Raw genomic sequence first — 19626 nt, forward strand, 5'->3', positions numbered from 1 at the left:
CTTCCTTGTCATAGTATGATGAATCAACAGTGTCCAAATAGTCATTAGCGTAGAGCCTGCCTGTGCGTAATGCAGAGAGCCTGCCTGTGCATCAAAAACTGGTTAGCAGAGAGGCCGCCGGTGCCCCGACAAAACCGAAAGTAAGGGGCTTTGAATAATTCTATTTACATTTCGGCCTATTTGTAAGTATTTTTTGGAAGAATATTGAAAAATGAATACAAGTAGTGCGCTTGATATGTATGATATCAAAGCAAACTCTCGTTAAAGACCGTTGAAAAGGTCGGGTTTGTGTTCCATGTCGGTACACCATCAACTAGTTTCATCGAGTTTGCGGGCAAAATCGCTGAAAATTAAAAAGTAAACACTACAATACATAGTAAAGACATTCTAATGCTCCGTGCTCTACTTATTTTTGAGCAGCATACCTGTTGTCATGGATGTCAGCCCGCTTTTTGGTGTGTAAATCCGACCGGGACATTGTTTATAAACAAAGAATGTCCGGTACCGACGCAAAGAAACTTCCGATATAGCAGATTTCGCAAAGAGTCCGCCGATATGGATAGGCACCGTGAAGAACAAAGTTTGTATAATAACTGTGAGTTTGTGGGATCCTATTGAGACTAACTTGACAAAATCCTTTTGTGTGATGAACCAAGTCTTTTGTGAGTTGACTGGTTACCCCACGATAAATCTATTGTAATGCGTTGCTGAGTAGTAATACCAACAACATATTGGACACATCTCATCATGTCCAGAAATTGGCAGCTTGTTTATAATTAGGACGTCCTATCATAGTCATTGATCGCGGCCGATGAATAGGACAAGTATTTGCACGATGGGGAAAATATTTCATGATGGACCTGTCAATTCTTTACTTATGGGTGAAACAGGTCTCATAAGCGTAAATACGACTAGCTTCTACTGATTATAAAACATACCGTACGATTTGTTGTGAATCAACTGTTGTTGTACTTTTAGTAGTTCAACCGCCACCCTTGTTTAAGAGCAACATTTAAAAAACACGTTTTTTTTTCATCCTCAAGTAATAAGTAAGTAGACTCGCCCAGTTTAATCAATCTAGACGCATAATCTACATAGAGCGCTTACTTCACCCGATTTACATTCGGAACATTTTCACGCGTTTCGGGCTTTATCGTATGTTTAACATGGGATTTTTTAACCGTCCAAAGATGTTGGAAATGTTTGTCTCATTGTTTATTTTTTTTTAATAAAAATGTTACTGCTTTCATTGTCTACCACTTTTTTTCCACCCTTGCCTGAAAAAAACAGTAATGAGTTTGTACACTGTTCAGACAATTGTGCTCTGTTGAAATTTAACCAAACACAAGTTTACCTGCATAAACAGAAAGCATGATATGTCACCATGCGCGGATCCAGATGTGGGGTGGGGACCGGGGGTCCGGACCCCCTCTGGAAAATCTTTAAAAAAGGAAAGAAGACAAGAAGGAAAGAAAATGTTTTTCGAAAAAAGCAACATTAGGACTGCATGTAAAGTATATGCGGCTGCTGCTACATACGACCCCGACATAATTCATATTATTTATCTAAAAGAAACTAAGAATTTTACCTTCAAGAAAGCTTGATTTTATCATTTTCGCAAATTTAACAGGTTAGTCCATAAAACTATCCCAGAATGCAAAAAATGAAGTGCCAAATTGCAAAATTTCCAGGGCGGGTGAGGGGTGGGGGCAGGGGATCGGACCCCCTCTGAGAAAATTGGCTGTGTCCGTGCATGGTCACTATACCTGTCCAGTACTGGACATTATGGTAAACGCTTCATTCCTGCACAAATGACAATTTCGCAACTTCTGTCCGGTTTGTACAAATTTCTGGCCGCGATAAACCATTTGACTTGTGTTACACCTGTATTGAACGAGATCCAATTGCTATCAGTGAGATACTGAAGAACATTTTGGCTCGAGAACATAACATAGGCTTACAAGCCACTTAGGAACCTAAGATCACAAAGTAATGTAACCGAATCTTTGCGTCCATCACTCTTGGAATATGGAATGCTCTTCCAATCAAAATTGAAGTTTCCGATACTCTAACATCTTTACAACCCAACTTTATTAATAGAACATTATAATTAAAGATTTTAAGTTGTTCTTACTGTTTTTAATTATTGTGTCTCTAACATTTTCTCTAGTAAAACTGTTATAAATACGTACATTTCAAACAGGTATAATGATTACAAACAGCTTTGTTGAAAAATATGAAAAGGTCCTGTTCTAAAAGTATTTTCAATTTGATTAAACAACACCTCCTACGATTTCGTATCACCCCAAGAAGAGGGGGTATATTGTTTTGCTAATCTGTCGAATGATCCGTTTGTTGGTAGACCATTACGTTCTCGATCAGTATTACAGAATACTTGCACTCAAAATAGTCAAACATCAGAGCATGATTGTCTGTGGTGGTTAGGACATAGGTGACTCTATTGTTTTGGGATCAGTAGGTCAAAGATCAAGGTCAAAGTGACACTGAAACTGAAAACAGTGTCCGCTCATCAATTAAAGAACATTTTTGTCTACAGGAGGCACACTTGATATGATGATTTGCCTGTTGTAAGCTGATGACCTCTATTATTTTGGGAGGTAATGTGTTAAAAGTTCAAAGTCTCAGTGACCTTGAGACAGGAAATGGTTTCCGCTCAAAAACAAAAAGATGCATTCTTCTGCAGTTAATTTCGTAGGATTATTGCCTGAGACTGAAAATGTGGTTTCCACTCAATTACTTAAGCACGTTTAGCCTACAGTCATCAGACTTCACAAAATAATAACCTGTGATCAGTAAATGACATATAACGTTTTAGGGATCAATAGGTCAAGGTTCAAAGTAACACTGACCTTTCGACTTTAAATTGCTTCCGTTTAACAACTAAAGGACACTTGAACATACAGTCGTCAAACTTTACGGGATGATTAGGGCAGAACTTAAAGTAAGGTCTTATTGAAAAACTTTCCTGTATTTCCTACTAGCAATAATATTACCAGTTTGGTCATTTCATATATACTGGATGTACATTTATCCACCTTTGTGGATTAGAAATAGTTTTAAGAGAGAATTATATTCTTCGGATATACTCAATTCCGTTTGTACTGAAAAAAATTTATACTTATTGGATTTAAATTAGATCAGGGCAGGATTTTGATTACTCTTGTGTATTAGAATTGGAAATAACGGCTTGTTAATATTTTCAAGGTATTTGAATTGTTACTTTTCGAATACATTTGGTATTGTTTATAGTCGCCGGTGTGTTTTTCTGTTACTTTTAGTATTTAAGTAACGAGCAACTGATATCGTTAGACGTTTCAAAGGAATGATAACAATAATGATAAGAATGATATCTTTATTTAATGAACTCATTAAGAAATATACAAACAATTATTTACATCTAATTTCAAATGTTGCTTTCTGAAATTTAAAAAAAAAAGACATAGGTCTATCTACATGTACAATCAAAAATGCAATTTATATATAATTATTAAAACAGATAAGCAGCTGACATGCCATCACCATTTACAAGCATTATATAATAAAATGACTGACTCATTCATACAATTCAAGACAGACACTCACTTTGAAAATATATTATGTATTATGCAACAATTCATTCTACTAAAGTCCCGATTGTCGTGTGTAAATGTTGTTTTAAAACATCAGGTACTAGTTTTATGAAATACAGACGTCAGTTTAGACCATAAAACCATTGTCAATTTCCACTTATTTATACTCAAACTAGTCCAAACTATTTTTACTGAAGCAGCAACAGTTTTCATCTCTCTTTTTTTGCCGACCAGTAAATTTAACAGCGTTTATTTACATTTTCATGATCTTTCGCCAAAGGTTGAACACATATTTATTGGACATTCCTTATAGTAAACAATAGGTAGACCACATGGTGATTACAGGATTAGCAGTTATAATAAAACAGATGAAGAACATCACACATCTCTGTTTTCTTAATAGAAACTGCTTACTTACTGGTGAATGACCATTGTGGGAAAGGTCATTTCTGTTGAACAATTTAACATTGTAATATCCGCAATTTAAATGATTCAATTCATTACACTTGATCATTATAACTATCGAGATATGTATTTGACGACATTGACGTGTTTAGAGGAATATAAATCTTAAATCTTCTTCCGGACCTTATAACGGCTTTAAAAAGCACGAAGAATCGCAGATTTTGTAAATGAAAATTTAGATAAGGTATATATGTACATGTATCTCTTTTAAGAAAGAAAAGAAAAAAAGATTAGTTGATGCCATTGGTACTAAAGTAGAAAGTCCAGTTCTATACAATTATTTCGTTTGTAGTATTTAATATTTTCACAGTATATAGTCGTTGTTTATAAATAAGTAGATGAATATGCTTCTTGATCTACAGAAGATTTAACGTTGTCAAACGCTGGCGACTTCTTCATTTTCATATTCATTGTTACTTGATCCTTGATTATCTATGAAAAAAATAACATATTTCACAAATTAAGGTATTCAAAACCCGTTTCCGAATACATAATTCATAGATCTAATTGATTAAAATTTATTCTGTATAAATTTGTTAATGACATTTTAAAAAAGGATGAATTCATAAATTTTATCCACTACACTGACACGCACTCTTAATAAAGGATACCATATATTTTACAAATAAAATATCTTTGTATAATTTTTCTATAATTCCTTCTAAACAAGACAGCAACTTACAAATCTCTATACATCTATACTCAGATTTTAAAGCATAAAACACAAGTACATACCATTCTGTATGTCTAAAGTGTCATAGTTTGGCGAATGGGTCGGTGTAACATAGAAGCTTGCAGTGGCGTTTTCATTTTTGCTCGTTCTACTGTAATATCAAAATAAATAAAAACAAGAAAGACGTTCATGCTAATATGAGACACTAATATATAAAAACTATTCACTTACGAAATTAGACAGTTATGAATACCCACTAACTGGTAATTATAATTTGTGTACAACACAAATATGAATGATATGTGTTTTGCTCTTTTGTCCGATAATAAATCTACTCCTGAAAGACAAGCTCAATGAAAAATTACACTTCGTCGCTTGAATTAAAACGATTTTGTAATCTTTAGGATGCAAAATACACGCATTGTTACTCTCAAAGTTATGACTACGGATAATATAAAGTCATTTGATTTATTAGCTTTTGCTACTTTTAAATTTAAACAACAATGGAACGATAGGATCATAGGTGTACTGAATTTTAAATACTGTAAATATAGCGCTCACGAGCTCTATCCCCAAATTATAAGTAGAAATTAAGAAAACAAATTAACAATTGATGTATGGCAATTGGAGCTTTTTGTTCACTGCTCCCAAGCTTTTAAACTCCCTTCCTGTCAAGATTAGGGAAGCCTGCCAAAAAAACCCATTTTAGTGCAACATTTCGCAAACTGAGAAATATGTTGTTTTCTTTTTATGTCACAGCATAGAACAGTATTTTATCCTAGGGATACTTAAATTTTTTTAACTATACATATATGTGGTTGTCTTGTATTGTTCTATCTGTATGCTTTACATTCATATTTCCATGTTAATGTAAAATGCACTTTTGTTGTTTGCGTTGAATTTGCAATTGTTTGTATCATTTGCAATGTATTGTGCAAAGTACTTTTGAGCGTATACATGTGCATGAAAAGAGTGCTACATAAATGTGGATTAATAATACCACAAATCAACAGATTGGCAAGTCGTAGTCAGACTAACGGCAGGGCCGTATTATCACAAAACAAAATTGTCGTGGAGAAATATTGTTAATAAAAAAAGCTCCAGCTGTATCATTTAGTACTTATATACATGATATTTCCAGCTTTATCCTTCAGTACAATTACTTTTAAATAATTTTCACCTGGAAATGATAAATGGAATAAGTCATTTCCCCTGTAATATTTCTTGTGACTTTACCAAATCAAATGACTTCAACATGAGCGCATGAACTGACTCGTTATTATCTGTTTTGTAGTAGAATTATGTTAAAAGAAATGAAAACAGTTAAATACTATATTTTTTCATTTCATGAAAGAAAAGGGAAATACACCTTTGAGCTAGGGATCGTGGCATTGTGCATGTTACATTGTCACATTATTGGGAACATTTGTGTCAAGTAATATTAAAATCCCTTAATGAATGGCAGACTTACTGATCGGACCGGGACAAAGAACTGTTGGCCTTTGACCTCAATGTGTGACCACTACCTTTGAGCTGAGGGTCAAGGTTTTGAGCATGACACGTCGTCTTATCTAGTGGAATATTTGTGCCAACAAATATTAAAATCCTTTCATGCATGACAAAGTTATGGACAGGACAAGTAAAAAAACCTATTGACCTTTGATCTCCCAAGTATGAACTTGACCTTTGAGCTATGGTTCTGGGTGTTGCGCAAGACACGATGTCGTCGGCTTATTATGGCGTACATTTATGCCAAGTAATACGGTAATTCCTTGACGAGTTCGGAACTTTCTGCATGACACATTGTCTAATTATGGAGTACATACTGAAATCCCTTCATGGATTGTTGAGTTACAGACCGGACAGGAAAAATGCACTGTTGACATTTGACCTCCAGTGCGACATTGACCTTAAAACTGAGGTTCTGGATATTGCACATGACACATTGTCTCATTATAGAGAACAATTTTGCCAAGTAATATTAAAATCTCTTGATAAACGGACGAGGAAAGCGCAATTCTATAGTCCCCGAACCTTGAGTTTTACGTAAAACGAACGTGTTTTGAAGAATTATTAAGAAGAAGACATGTTCAACATTAGCCATCTTACATAGAAAAATAACGTGTTCAAGCACTATTTCATAAATACAGTTATTCACTGCAAAAATATACTGTTAAGTGTGTTATATACTTTTAGAAATAGAACCAGTAATGCGAATTCTATTACCAAATTTCTCCTGAACATTTAAACCACCATTTGATCATTGTAAAGTTACAGAAAATAATAGCCATAACTCAACATGGCTTGCAGGAATTTGGTAGAGGGCACACAAGGGACGTGTCAGTTAAAATATTTTGAAATTGGGGTAGCGATTTCATAAAAGACAAATTTCATATAGCGATACAGAGAAAAATTAGCGCCACCCTCTGGTGGCCATATTTTTCTAACAAATCAAAATGGCTTGAAGGAATGTGGGAAAAGGTCACCCTAGAAACATTTGTATGAATTTATCTTTCAATTTTTACCATATAGTCACATACAGAATCCCATTTTCAAGAGGGTTTGTTTATGGTTGAAAGAGATTTATACAGAGTCAACCAAGGAACATCTATCTGAAACAATTTTAAAATTAAGCCAGTGGTGACCGAAAAGAAGATTCTTTAAATTTCCATATAGTAATATGGAGAAAACTAGGCCCACCCTCAGCCACGTTTTATAAACAAATAACATTTCCTAATCGAATTTGGCAGTGTCACTTACGGAACACTGCTGGGAAATTATTTTGAAATCAGGTAAGCGGCTTCTAAGGAGAATATTTGTAAATCTTTCCGTTTGGTAACCGTGACTAACATTATTCAGCATGGACGACCTAGACTTTAAGGTGTTTGAAAGAAAATCAGTCCTGTGTTGTTTAAAATAGGGCAAGCGGGATCGATATACTTATATAGAGAAAACTAGCCCCATCCCCCTGGCTTGTGAGGAAATGTTCTTTAAAGGAATTGTGGACGACGGACGGACGACAGACATACATTTAACGATTCTAAAATTTCTGGTGAACTAAACAGGTATTGTTATCATCTGTTAAATGCTTATCTCCATTGTTCATATATTTTCACCTGTGAAAACTAATTTAGCAGATATTTCAATATTTCCAATTTAATGGTAATTAATTTAGGTATGTAACATGTCATATGGACAATTCCTACGCCACCCACTTCATATAAAAACTATATTATTTTCAAACATATATTTTTTATGATCTGGGTTAATCGCATGTTCTCAGTTTCTCTGCTTTACCTCTTTCTCTTTCGGAACCTGAATATGATGACACCAACCGCTACAAAAATAACTGCTGCAGAACCACCAACAGCGCCAACAACAACGACCGCAATGTTGTAGTCTTTCTTGCAATTGAAGTGATCATCTGTTTGATTTTGTATTTCAAACCCAACTGCTAAATCAACTGCGTTTTCTAATGTACATGTATAAAATATATAAAAGTTCAATCATCAGGAATTAGTAGCAGTATACTTGTAAGCTCATTTGTACATTTAATTTCCAACTGCTAGCGCTCTCCATATTATACATATCTTCAGGCTGTTTACATTTCAATCACTGCTAAACATATGAGCATACAATGTATATCTTGAAATTTTGAAATGTTGTGCTGTAAATTATTAACATTTTGTGCAATGTTTAACCTATGATACGACGAACTAAGCGTCATCATCAACATTGAGTGTGTAAAGCCCGTTCTAGTTCTACACGTAAGCATTTAAGACGTGTAGTGTCAAAAATTAGTATGTGCTTTAAAACCGGGTTTTAGATTTTTGTGAAAATAGTTAACATTATACCGCAAGTGTTTATACATTTCACCTTGCAACAACCATTTCTACTGTGTAAGCAACCTCTACTCAGAGACCAGCACTGTTTCTTTTCACAAAGAACTGAACTTTCTATTTACAAAGACTATGCTCGGTTACAAAAACATCCTATATGTTACATTTCCTCTGGGTATTTGTATTGTTGTGTTACTATGAAGGTATGTAGGTTCGTGCGTACAGACGGACGGACGTATGTAATTCACTTCTGAATGTGTTTATCATGAAAAGGGTACTGTAAGAATTTGATATAATGGTTAATAAACAAAATTATCAGGTGAACATTTAAATTTAAAATCTCTGTCGATGTTCCATCGTATAATTCAGATTTATAAAGAACATCCCCACCTAGATTACAGTGAGGGCCATAATATCCACGTCGACATTTTCCAGTACATATGCCATAATTACTTGTACATGTTCCCACCTCGCAGTAACATTTCTCTCTGCATTCATCGCCAAATGTGTCAGGAAGGCATTCTATACAAAACAAATCATAATGCTATTAAGTACGTATTTATATATATTACCGAGTTCATGAACATATTATTTGTCTACATTTGCAGTATCGAAATCTAACAAAAGTAAAGACGATTCAATATGCACTTTCGAATATACCTGTTTTCCGTCTACTAGTAGAGCTATTTTAATCGATATAATATGTCACATCAAAATACGAATATTTGCCTTATGTTATGCAAATGATGTATGTTTTGCTTGATGTACCAAAACTGTTCTTTTAGTTTATAAAATAGGTGACAATCCTCCATACTTTCGTCGCATGCTGATCCCCTCCATCCTGTTTTGCAGGCATTATTCTGGCAAAGGCCTGTAACTTGAGCACATGGTTGGTTGTCTGCACAGTGACATTTCTTTGAACATTCATACCCGAATGCTCCTACCTCACACACTAAAAGCAAAACGGTTTATAAATAAACTTAACCCCAATGACTCCTTCAAGGCTTTGACTTATAGGTTAGTTGCCTGAATTGTTAGGTCATATATTATGTTTGTCGAACCACAAACATTTCTACTTAAATACTGAAATTTCCCCACAAAATATACAAGAACAGAAAAATTAACTTGATCGTCGCACGTCACTTGCGAAATCGACGTTACTATGCATGCCAAGCCTTAGAACTTCATAGCGAATTATTTCGAGGACGTCACTATAATTTTCACGACTGAGTGCTGTAAGACATAATTTCATAATATTAGGTGCGTTATTTTGATGTCAATTGGTGATTGCCTTTGTTTGTTTATTTCTGTATATTGAAGAATCGCTGTTTTAGTTTGTGGCCAAATGTTTAAAGTGAGGGACTTTGAAGTTCTATGTTTTTTATATAAAACAACCCTAGAAAATAATATTTAGCCATGTAATCATAAATGAATTAAAGTACACGTTGATATAATTTTGATAAGAATATAACAATGAATGAAAGCGCAATGGATGTAGTCACGTTACTTTGGATCAACCCTCGATTCCTGCATACCACTGTTTAAATGTTAAAAATATTTCAAATAAGATAGCCGAGCACAACAACAACGAACTCGTGTCATTATCGATAACGAAGCGCGCAGCTACCCTCACGCCACCTAAAACCAACTTGAGCGGAATTCAGTTATACAGAAATATAGAGTGGACTCCATGATCCCAAAGGACCAGAAAATATACTAGCATTCTTTCAATGGCCGCGGCACGACACTTAAAGATCGCTGTTGTACAAAGTATTACTTCGATCATCTGTATGAACGCTCACATTTATATTGAGCGACCCTGCATAGACGGATACATTCAAATAAAAAATGTGGAAACCATCATGACAAAAAAAATGTTGCAGGCTTGTTTTTACTGTTCCTTTTGAATTATCTATAAACTGGCCCATTGACCCTGTATTTCGTTTGTCGCTGTCAGATAATTATTCAAAAGTATGTGCTATACAGTTACTATAATGCTAAAAAGAAACTGCACAATTTAGTTCAAAATATCTTTATATAATTTTAGATTTTTACTCTGGAATATTTTCGAAATGCTTTAATGGTTTAATGAATTGTATATATTGTTCAACCGTGTTTTATTGCAAACGGAATCAACTATGGAAGTGAAACGCTACAAGTATTAGCAACGATTTAAAGTTTTAAATATGATATGTTCATACCTCCTTTATAAACTTTTACTTCACAAAATGCCAGAACACCAGGTCGTTGGATTTTTATTTGTCTTGTTAAAACATTCGGAAGTAAAATCCTGTACATTTTCCCGGACATAACGGTATTGCTGAGTCTAAATAAAGTTGAGTTGTATAGTATATTGTTCGATAAACTCAGTTGAAAACCATCCAGGTGATGAAACGAATTTTCTGAAAGGCACATATATATGTATATGGAAAGTCAACTCATCCCTTAATGCACACTATCTCTATAAACCTGCGAGATCCAGCTAACTATCATAGACAGAATATTAAGCTTCTCTGGTCCAAATCAATTAAAAAGACTAAAATGTCACTGCTGATCTGTGAGACATGATACACTTAGATAAGAGAAATTTGGGTATATATGCAAATGTCGGACCAGTTAGAATGTGTAGTACTGGCATAAAGCATCGAAAATATTCTTTCTGGGTTAGTGGACTTGTGGCATATACAAGCTCGTTTGAACTGCTAAGGGCTTTGCCGCCGCAAGTGGTCTGGTATATTATGATGGTGAATGGTTCGTATAAATTCTCTCTACTTATTTATATATTAGACAATTAAGCATTACTAATAAGGCTGACATTATATATAAGAAAATTAAGCATTAAAAATAAGGACAACATTTACTGTGTCTTTTGTCCATACCATTTCATATGTTGTATCTAACTGTTTTGTACGTTTGATAAAAGATGTTACATCGACATCGCAACCAACTTCACCCCCAAACACCCCCCACCCACACACCGCCCCTCCAATTGCCCCAACCCCTACATTTAAGGCACAGACACTTGGGGTCAGTAACCCCCACCCACCCCAATCTCCTCCATCCCTGCCTAAGTTTAGCGAATAATTTTTTGCATTTTAACATGTATTGAGCATAGGTGACGATCATAAAACGCATTTTGTAACAATTTCAGAGTGTTTTAAACGCATTTCAAGTGCTAAAATAATATTCGCTAAACTTACGCAGGGACGACTGAGAGTGTGGTGGGTGGAGTCCTAACACCAATTGTCTGTGGTATCGGGGTGAGTGACGTGTCAAAATTGAAATTAGAGACAGTAGTGTGAAAGAATACTTTCAGAAGAGTACAATGAAAGATTTATTTACAAATGACACTTAAAACATTGTAACAGCAAAAGACGATTATAGACAAGCTTAAAATGTACGCACCGTTATTTCTGCTGTAAATGATTACACTTCTAACAGGAATTGTTTGTCCAAAATCCACTATCCACCAAGACAATTGTGCGTTTTCTGTTTCACTACAACACTGACATTGGTCTGGGTCCGGTCCAATATTTCCATCAATAGCAAGATCGGATGTCCTGTTTGAAGCAATAGATGACATGGTCGTCTTTACGGAAATGTTTAAAAGATGCATGATATTTTCCTCTGTGAAAAAAATAATAACCTCATTTCAGTTTTGATACTAAAATCAACGACGACTTACTTCATCTAAAGTAAATTACGACTTGCAAGACTTCAGTTATTGAAGAGCTCTGATAATGCCTGTGTTTTGAAGTTGGGCCGTGAGGTATGTTATACATTTCACATGAACATATAAGATCAAAGCTGGTCTCCTATTTGTGTGCTTGGTTGCTTTCTACGCTTACGAAGACTCTTCATATGGATTCCATTGAACTTTGTAGTTAATCTGGGGAGATGCTTATGTTCTCCACGATTTGATGGAACACGACTGTATCTACAACCTCTGATTCCTGTGGAGAAGTTGACAGTTACTTACAGAGAGAAAATGTTAGTATTTTGCCTAATTCAGAAACGCTGGGTATGTTCGCTCATACTGTTGAAAAGTCGCGCCAAACCCTAAACAAACCAAATCATTTGCGTTCCTCATTCTGATTTATACTGTTCTAATAAAATAAAATGCTATCTTCGAATGTCAGTTGTAGGTTGTTATAAATGCAGATGGTACTAGATTGTTATTAGATTTAGATTAACAGAAACTATGTCATCAATGTGCAAGCATAATTAACGGACTTAAATTGGTTGTTAGTCTGTCCTCAATCAATTTTAATCCAACGGGTACGCTGGGTCTTACGTTTGGCCTCACAAAGCATTTGAAAAATACTGTTTATGTAGAGTGTATTGGATTGTTTAAATCTATTATTGTTACAGATTTATATAGCACTCTTTTTATGATTAACACGTTTAAAGGTGCTTTATACAGCGTACAGGCAGCCTTGTAGCAGAAAAATTACGAATCTGTCTGTGTAAAAATATTGTCATGAGAACAAAATGGATCATATCTTGAGTAAATATGTATCTTTTTTGTTCACTCGAAATGGGCACTGTTGTCTCTTTAGGAACAACTTTTCTTTTTACACTTCTTTGTGGAGGTGGATTTTACATGTTATAAACAGTACCTATGTTTTTCAAAGCCCTAGCCAGAACGCGAACCATATTCCTCCCACCAATACCATATAGCTATGATAGCACGTTTTGTAGCTAGGCAGTGTGTTGTTATATTTCCTGGGTCCTTTGGGATCATGGAGAACATTCATTTTTACTGTAATAGAATTCCACTTAAGTCTCTGCTAGGCAGGGATGTGGCTAATTATTTTCGAAAATAATTAATTAATTCCAATTACATTAAGAAAATTGCTAATTAAATTAAATTAAATTACAAGCCATTTTCAAAAAAGTAATTAATTAATTACAATTATTTTGCCAAAAGTAATTAATTGTAATTAACTATTTTATCTCTAACAATTCAGTCATTTGCAAAACAATTTTTATTATTCAATATAAGTTTATTTCACCCTTTTTTACCTTTAATTGTTGACTTTCTACACATTTTACTATGATATCTTTAACTTTGAAATCCGACCGAAAATCTGTTTTTAGTTTGCATTAACATGAAAATATATTTCCTTCTGTATAATTTTATAATTAATATACTGTAGTTGCATGTTCAACACGGATGGAGGCAAATTAGGCATTACCATAGCATTTTATGGTTATGTCTTCATTTATTATAACATGAACATTGCACTTGTCCATTGTTTACCTGTTCCCTGTTGAACTCGCTGAAGAGCTATTTTGTCACTAACATTTCTTACCTACATTACAGCCGGTGTCAGTCCACCCAATGTCACATCCTGCTGAGCAGTGGCCATTAAAACTGTCACATGGTGAGTTATTTGCACAATGACACTGATGAGCACAATCTGGACCAAACGTGTTATTTGCACATTCTGAATAAATGAAATATCTGTAATAACACTTGTTTGAACAACTAGAATTAAACTGTGTCATCAAATAACTTGGTTGTATCAGCATACTGTTGTACAGACAAATACTGTCTCCTGAAAACTTTGACTAAAATCCCAAAACAACCATATTCTATGCGTATATTTCACTAAAATATCTTAACATTAGATATTACCTATAAATGTGGAAAATGCATATAATTTATTACCTGGAATATTTCCTGCGTGGAAAATTATGAGAGTTTGTAATTTCACATGTTTTGGCGGATAGTATATATCTATTGTTATACAAACAACGCCGCAACATTTATCTATAAGCTTCCAAGCTTTAGGTACTATCCTAGGTTATAAACACATATTTTGAAATATATATTCAGTACTAGTAATTAAAATTTTACTAGGCTTCAAGTTTCTTTATCATACAAAAACGAAACTTTCTATAAACGTGATAAGAAATGACACACAAAATGAGATGCACGTAATGTTCAATTTATAATTTAAATCTAAAATTATGAGAAATATGTATAAAAATCTCGAATTATTTGCATTGCACTGTTATCTTTATCACAGTATCTTACAGATACATTTACTTTGACTTGAAAGTTTTACGTTATATACACGAAAATAGGATTTTGAAGTTTGGCTATTCATAAAATGCAATAATTTCTTTCAGCTAATTACCAAAATTTGTCATAAAACTGATATATAAGTGCAATAAGTATAGTATTGCTGGAAGAGAACGTTTTAAAATTGACCTACTGCAGCAACACTTAAGGTAATTTAGCATATCGCTTATAAGATCTTCAGTCAATCTAACGATATAAAATCAGATGTAACAAAGTCTATAGCATATAATGCCACCAAGCAAAACGAGTCTGTTCATGAAAGATGGTGAAATGCGCAGCACCCCTCACGCGCAATAGCACCTACTTAAGCGGAAGTCTATTGTATTCTATAATTCCAAAGGACCAGAAAATATAACTGCAGTTCTAGTATGGGGAGACTTTATACAGCCGCCACATGGCACTTTAAGATTACTATAATTGTGATAGTAAATAAACTCTATTACAAGACCATCTTGAAGCACAGAATATAACCATGGTAAATAATATCATACTCGGGTAGCTTGAATCTTTTCATGAAAGTTAATGAAATGTACAACACCCCTCACGCCCATTAGAACCGGCTTAAGCGGAATTCTACTTAAGTAAAACTGAATGTACTCCAGGTTAATCCAGGTTAAGAGTTTCTCTCGGAACTTATAACCTTTTTAATTCTGTTAGATATTAGGAAGGAAAGTTACTGCATAAATGCAAGGTTCATCTGATCAAAAATCAACAAACAAAGGCCTTGTTCCTGAAGATTGTATCTGAAAATGTTCAATGGTATTTTAAAAACAAAATTTTTACTACTGATTAGAGTATCCTCTATTGAGATATCACCTATGGGCTCAGAAGGTTGTACCACATACGAAAAGGAGTCACTGATCGTGACAAACAGAAGATCGTTCAGTGAGAGATTTATAACTTTGGCTAGTGTCTCGTTTTTAGCCACACTGCGAGTTGCATTTTCAACAAATTGATTAAAGCAAACTTTAAATTCTATATTGAAAAGTTTTAAATTATCTTTGTCAAGTTGTTGACAAAAATGTTTCTAATGAATTTCGCTATAACTTTGCGTTCAACGCGTTTTGCCGTACATCTAAAAAGACATTAGACTGTCTAAAATCTTAAAACTAAGCGTGTAAATTTTCTTAACTACCGCGAAATGGGTACACAAACCCACTAGCCTATTGTATATGGGGATTCCTTAAGAGACAGCTGCAGAGGCTTGTTTAGATTCCATTAAATGACTTAGAACTGATCTTAAGGGCAAATGGAAGAAAACTGACAAACTAGTAACACAATTTTGGAAGAAAACTGACCAATAAACTAGTAACACGTCTTTGGAAGAAAACTGACCAATAAACTAGTAACACAACTTTGTAAGATTTTTTTTCTCAGTTATCTAGTAACACAACTTTGGGAGAAAACTGACCGATAAATACTGACCAATTAATTTGTAACACAACTTTGGAAGAAAAATGACCACTATACTAGTAACAAAACTTTGGAAGAAAAGTGAGCCATAAACTAGCAACACAACTTTGAAGAAAACTTTCTAACTAGTAACACAACTTTGTCGTTTTGCTTTAAGCATTTCAGAATGATTAATAATTGTAAAAGATTTCAAATCAACAAGGTGTTAATTATGGTTTGTAAACTGTTAAAATATAATTTGAACACATCTCGTATTACAATATGTTGAATTTGGTCAGTAGGTAGATGCTCTGTTTAGCTTAGTGAAACTAAATTCGTAAAGTAATTGAAATATCATCAATATATACGTAACTTAATTCTGGCTGTTATCAGATTTGAAGTAAAGTATGATCTGTACAGCTGTTCTTTTATATTTACAAAAAGAAGTGCCTAGTTTTGAGACATAATTACAAGCATAATATTATTAATAAAACGGCATAAATAAATGATGATTGTATTTTCTCGAGGGTTTTTCGCCTTATTTTGCACCAGTCCTGTCGAAATCAATCTGAAGAGTATACAATAATTTTGCAGTTAGCTTGTTGACTTCAATATAAAGAATAGCTGATGTTCTATTAAATATTTAAAAATATATACTTGTATCACAAGCTGATCCCTGCCAACCTGGAGCACATCCACCTTCCGGACACCTACCATCAACGTCGCTACAAGCCGCATCATTTTTGCAATGGCAAACACTTGAACATTCTTCCCCAAAGGTTGTAGCCGCACATGCTGTAAGTATACGTGTAAAATACGCCAGTAAATTAAAACTGACTGTACCATTAAATATACATCATTATCAATTAAAGTATCAAACGGAAAGGAAGATCCTTTTAGAAAAATTCTCCTATGGTATCATTAGATTGCCTATTTATTCAGAACTAAGAAATTTTGTTAACCTAACCTGTATTACTGGATTCTTTACCAGTACAAACCTGTTTCCCGCAAGAAACTGCCAACTTTTCCACATGAATTAGAGGTGGAGGACTAAGAGATGACCCTGTTTTTATTACTTCGATATTTTTGGCAGTAAAACGGATGAAATAAATTTTTGTGGATTTGCATTTAAGTTGCAAATAATGATAATTACATTGATCATATTTCAGTTCATCATTTTATCCAATAAAAGCAGTGCCGACGAATAAAGATTACAAAACAATGAGTCTAAATTCACCTAATATTTCAATCTATTGGAAACGTGTAATCTATATGACGTGTATGACTTCAGGTAATCTCATGTTCTATAAATCAAGGGTAAATTATGTAACATAACACACAATATTAAATGTACATTTGTAAAATCTGTAAAAAGATCCTTTGGAAGCAAAGAATGCAACCAAGCAGAATAATAGCAGACATGAGAGGTAATGAAGTATGCAACGCCTCTCACGCCCCCTAGCACCGGCTTAAGCGGAACTCTATTATACATCAATTGAATGGACTCCATGATCCCAAAGGACCAGAGAATATAACAACACTGAATCCAAGTACGGGGATACCTTTTACAGCCGCCACACTTTAATACATACTTTTACACGTCTTCCCAGACCATCCTGCCAGACATTCTCCATCTGAACCGAACCCTGATTCGGCATCACATGGTAACCTTTTGCAGTAACCACACTTGTGTTCACACCTGATCCCATATGTGCCGCTGTCGCATTCTAAACAAAATGATTGCGTAATGTTAAACCTTACACAGTAGATATACAAACGGGAACGACCGCATTAAGCTATCTTCTTAAGGATTGCTTGTTATACAAATTTACAAGCACATTTTTGTGTTTTATATAACATGCCTTCTGTTGCCATTGCGTGTGTCAGGGATTTACCAGGCGGGATAACTTTTATTTATACTGTCCTATGTGGTTAGGTGCACCGTTAACGGGTTTAAGCTCCCTATTGGTTATTTTGTTACCGACCGCTCCAAGGCGGTGCCCCACTGTGTTCCTTTATTTATTCGTTTTGTCCTAGTGTGTTTGCTTTGTGTGTGTTTCTATTGGTCCTGTGCACGCCCGCGTCCTGGGTTAAGGTTCAGGGAAGGTGCGTTTTTTTGGAACGTGGCTTTCCCTATTGGATATTTTTTCTTGTTTTTGTACAAAATGGTAATTTTACAATCGACATTGAAAGTACTCGGGAAGTTTGCAATATATGTGTATTATGAGTTCAGAAAGCAATAAGATCATCTATCTATATTTTGATATTAAACGTAAAAATATATTCTATAAATATGTATTTCGTTGTTACAGTCAGGCTATAATATTTATATTTGTATTTTATTGTTCCTTCTCTTGAGAAGGATTATCTTAATTGAGTAAGTCACGCTTGACTGAGCTACTGATATCGAAAGCTGTTGTCATTACAAGCTGGCCAATTAAAATCCGTGACCTTAGAAATAACCTCTGACGTTAAACTATTCTTTCCTAATTCAGGCGACTCTCTTACTAAAAGGCGTTCTGTGGAATACATATTACTAAACCCGGGGATGATTGATTGATTCTTTTATTTCCTCCATTTTTGAAGAAGATAACATATGTACATTCAGTCGACCAGATAGACATATATCAGCAAATTTACATGTAACAACTAAATATTATCGTCACCTTCAAATGCATGGTTAATATATGGAAACAAACCCCATTGCGACCCTCTAATTATGTCAATAAATTCACGCATGGAATCGTAATAGATTGACCGGGTCAATGTCTTATTGCCGTATTTACTCTACTGAAAGTGGTAACAGATTTAATTTGTTGTTGGATTTAACAATTTATGTTAAATAACTAGCGTAAATACTTACTTGGCAGTATAAAACAGACATTGCAACCAAAATTTTACAAGATGATCATTATATATTTATATAGTTGTGCCCTAGAAGGAACTTTTGCTATGCTTTAACTTGTCGTTATGCATTTATTTGTTGGTAATATGTTATTTGATTTTATGAAACATTTCCACCTTTATGGATGAAAAGGAAGCAAAACAGTACCGATCCCCACACTGATATAATTGTGTCCGTACGATATCTGAGCACAAAAGTAAAAAAAGGAATAACAACTACAGTGCTAACATTGCATTCTAGCATGGTTCAATTTGGCTGTCAGTTAAATAAAGAATAAGTTCATGCTTTGTATATTCTTCAAATACTTGGATATTCAATCATTCAGGCTAACATGGTTCAATTCACGCAGTCTGCTTTATTACAGCAGCTCCTAACATTAGAACAAATGTAACGGATATAAATGCTTATATAGTATTAGAATGCATTATAATATATACAGCTGAAAAGTGTATACTGTTTGTGTTAATTAAATACTTATATGTGTAAGTGTACGCAAAGGTAACGGAACAAAGTAGTTTTCCAGACGATAAGAGTTTCCAGTTTTACATTAAACCAAGATCATATTCTTTTCTTAAGAAAAAATAGTATAAGGTGTCTGAATTATGAGTATAAAATCTATAAGAAACCTTCTTATAACAAAGCTGGAACTAGGATTCAATGTTTTACCTGAC

The 19626-nt window shown here is 34.2% G+C and overlaps 1 protein-coding gene across 1 annotated transcript in view; it reads right to left on the bottom strand.

The window, feature by feature from the left end:
• The window catches only part of LOC123558234 (uncharacterized), a 48529-nt gene that overhangs the window by 20514 nt on the left and 8389 nt on the right, over positions 1-19626 (bottom strand). The window contains exons 7-16 of the mRNA XM_053544494.1: positions 17643-17777; positions 16708-16845; positions 13883-14017; positions 11973-12194; positions 10769-10969; positions 9382-9519; positions 8958-9089; positions 8026-8200; positions 4791-4879; positions 4435-4487 (exon numbers count right to left, since the gene is read on the bottom strand). Of these exons, the coding sequence (XP_053400469.1) occupies positions 4435-4487; positions 4791-4879; positions 8026-8200; positions 8958-9089; positions 9382-9519; positions 10769-10969; positions 11973-12194; positions 13883-14017; positions 16708-16845; positions 17643-17777 (1418 nt within the window). The remainder of the gene's footprint in view (positions 1-4434; positions 4488-4790; positions 4880-8025; positions 8201-8957; positions 9090-9381; positions 9520-10768; positions 10970-11972; positions 12195-13882; positions 14018-16707; positions 16846-17642; positions 17778-19626) is intronic.

Source organism: Mercenaria mercenaria, chromosome 5 (assembly GCF_021730395.1).
Source record: "Mercenaria mercenaria strain notata chromosome 5, MADL_Memer_1, whole genome shotgun sequence".
Classification (NCBI taxonomy): domain Eukaryota; kingdom Metazoa; phylum Mollusca; class Bivalvia; order Venerida; family Veneridae; genus Mercenaria; species Mercenaria mercenaria.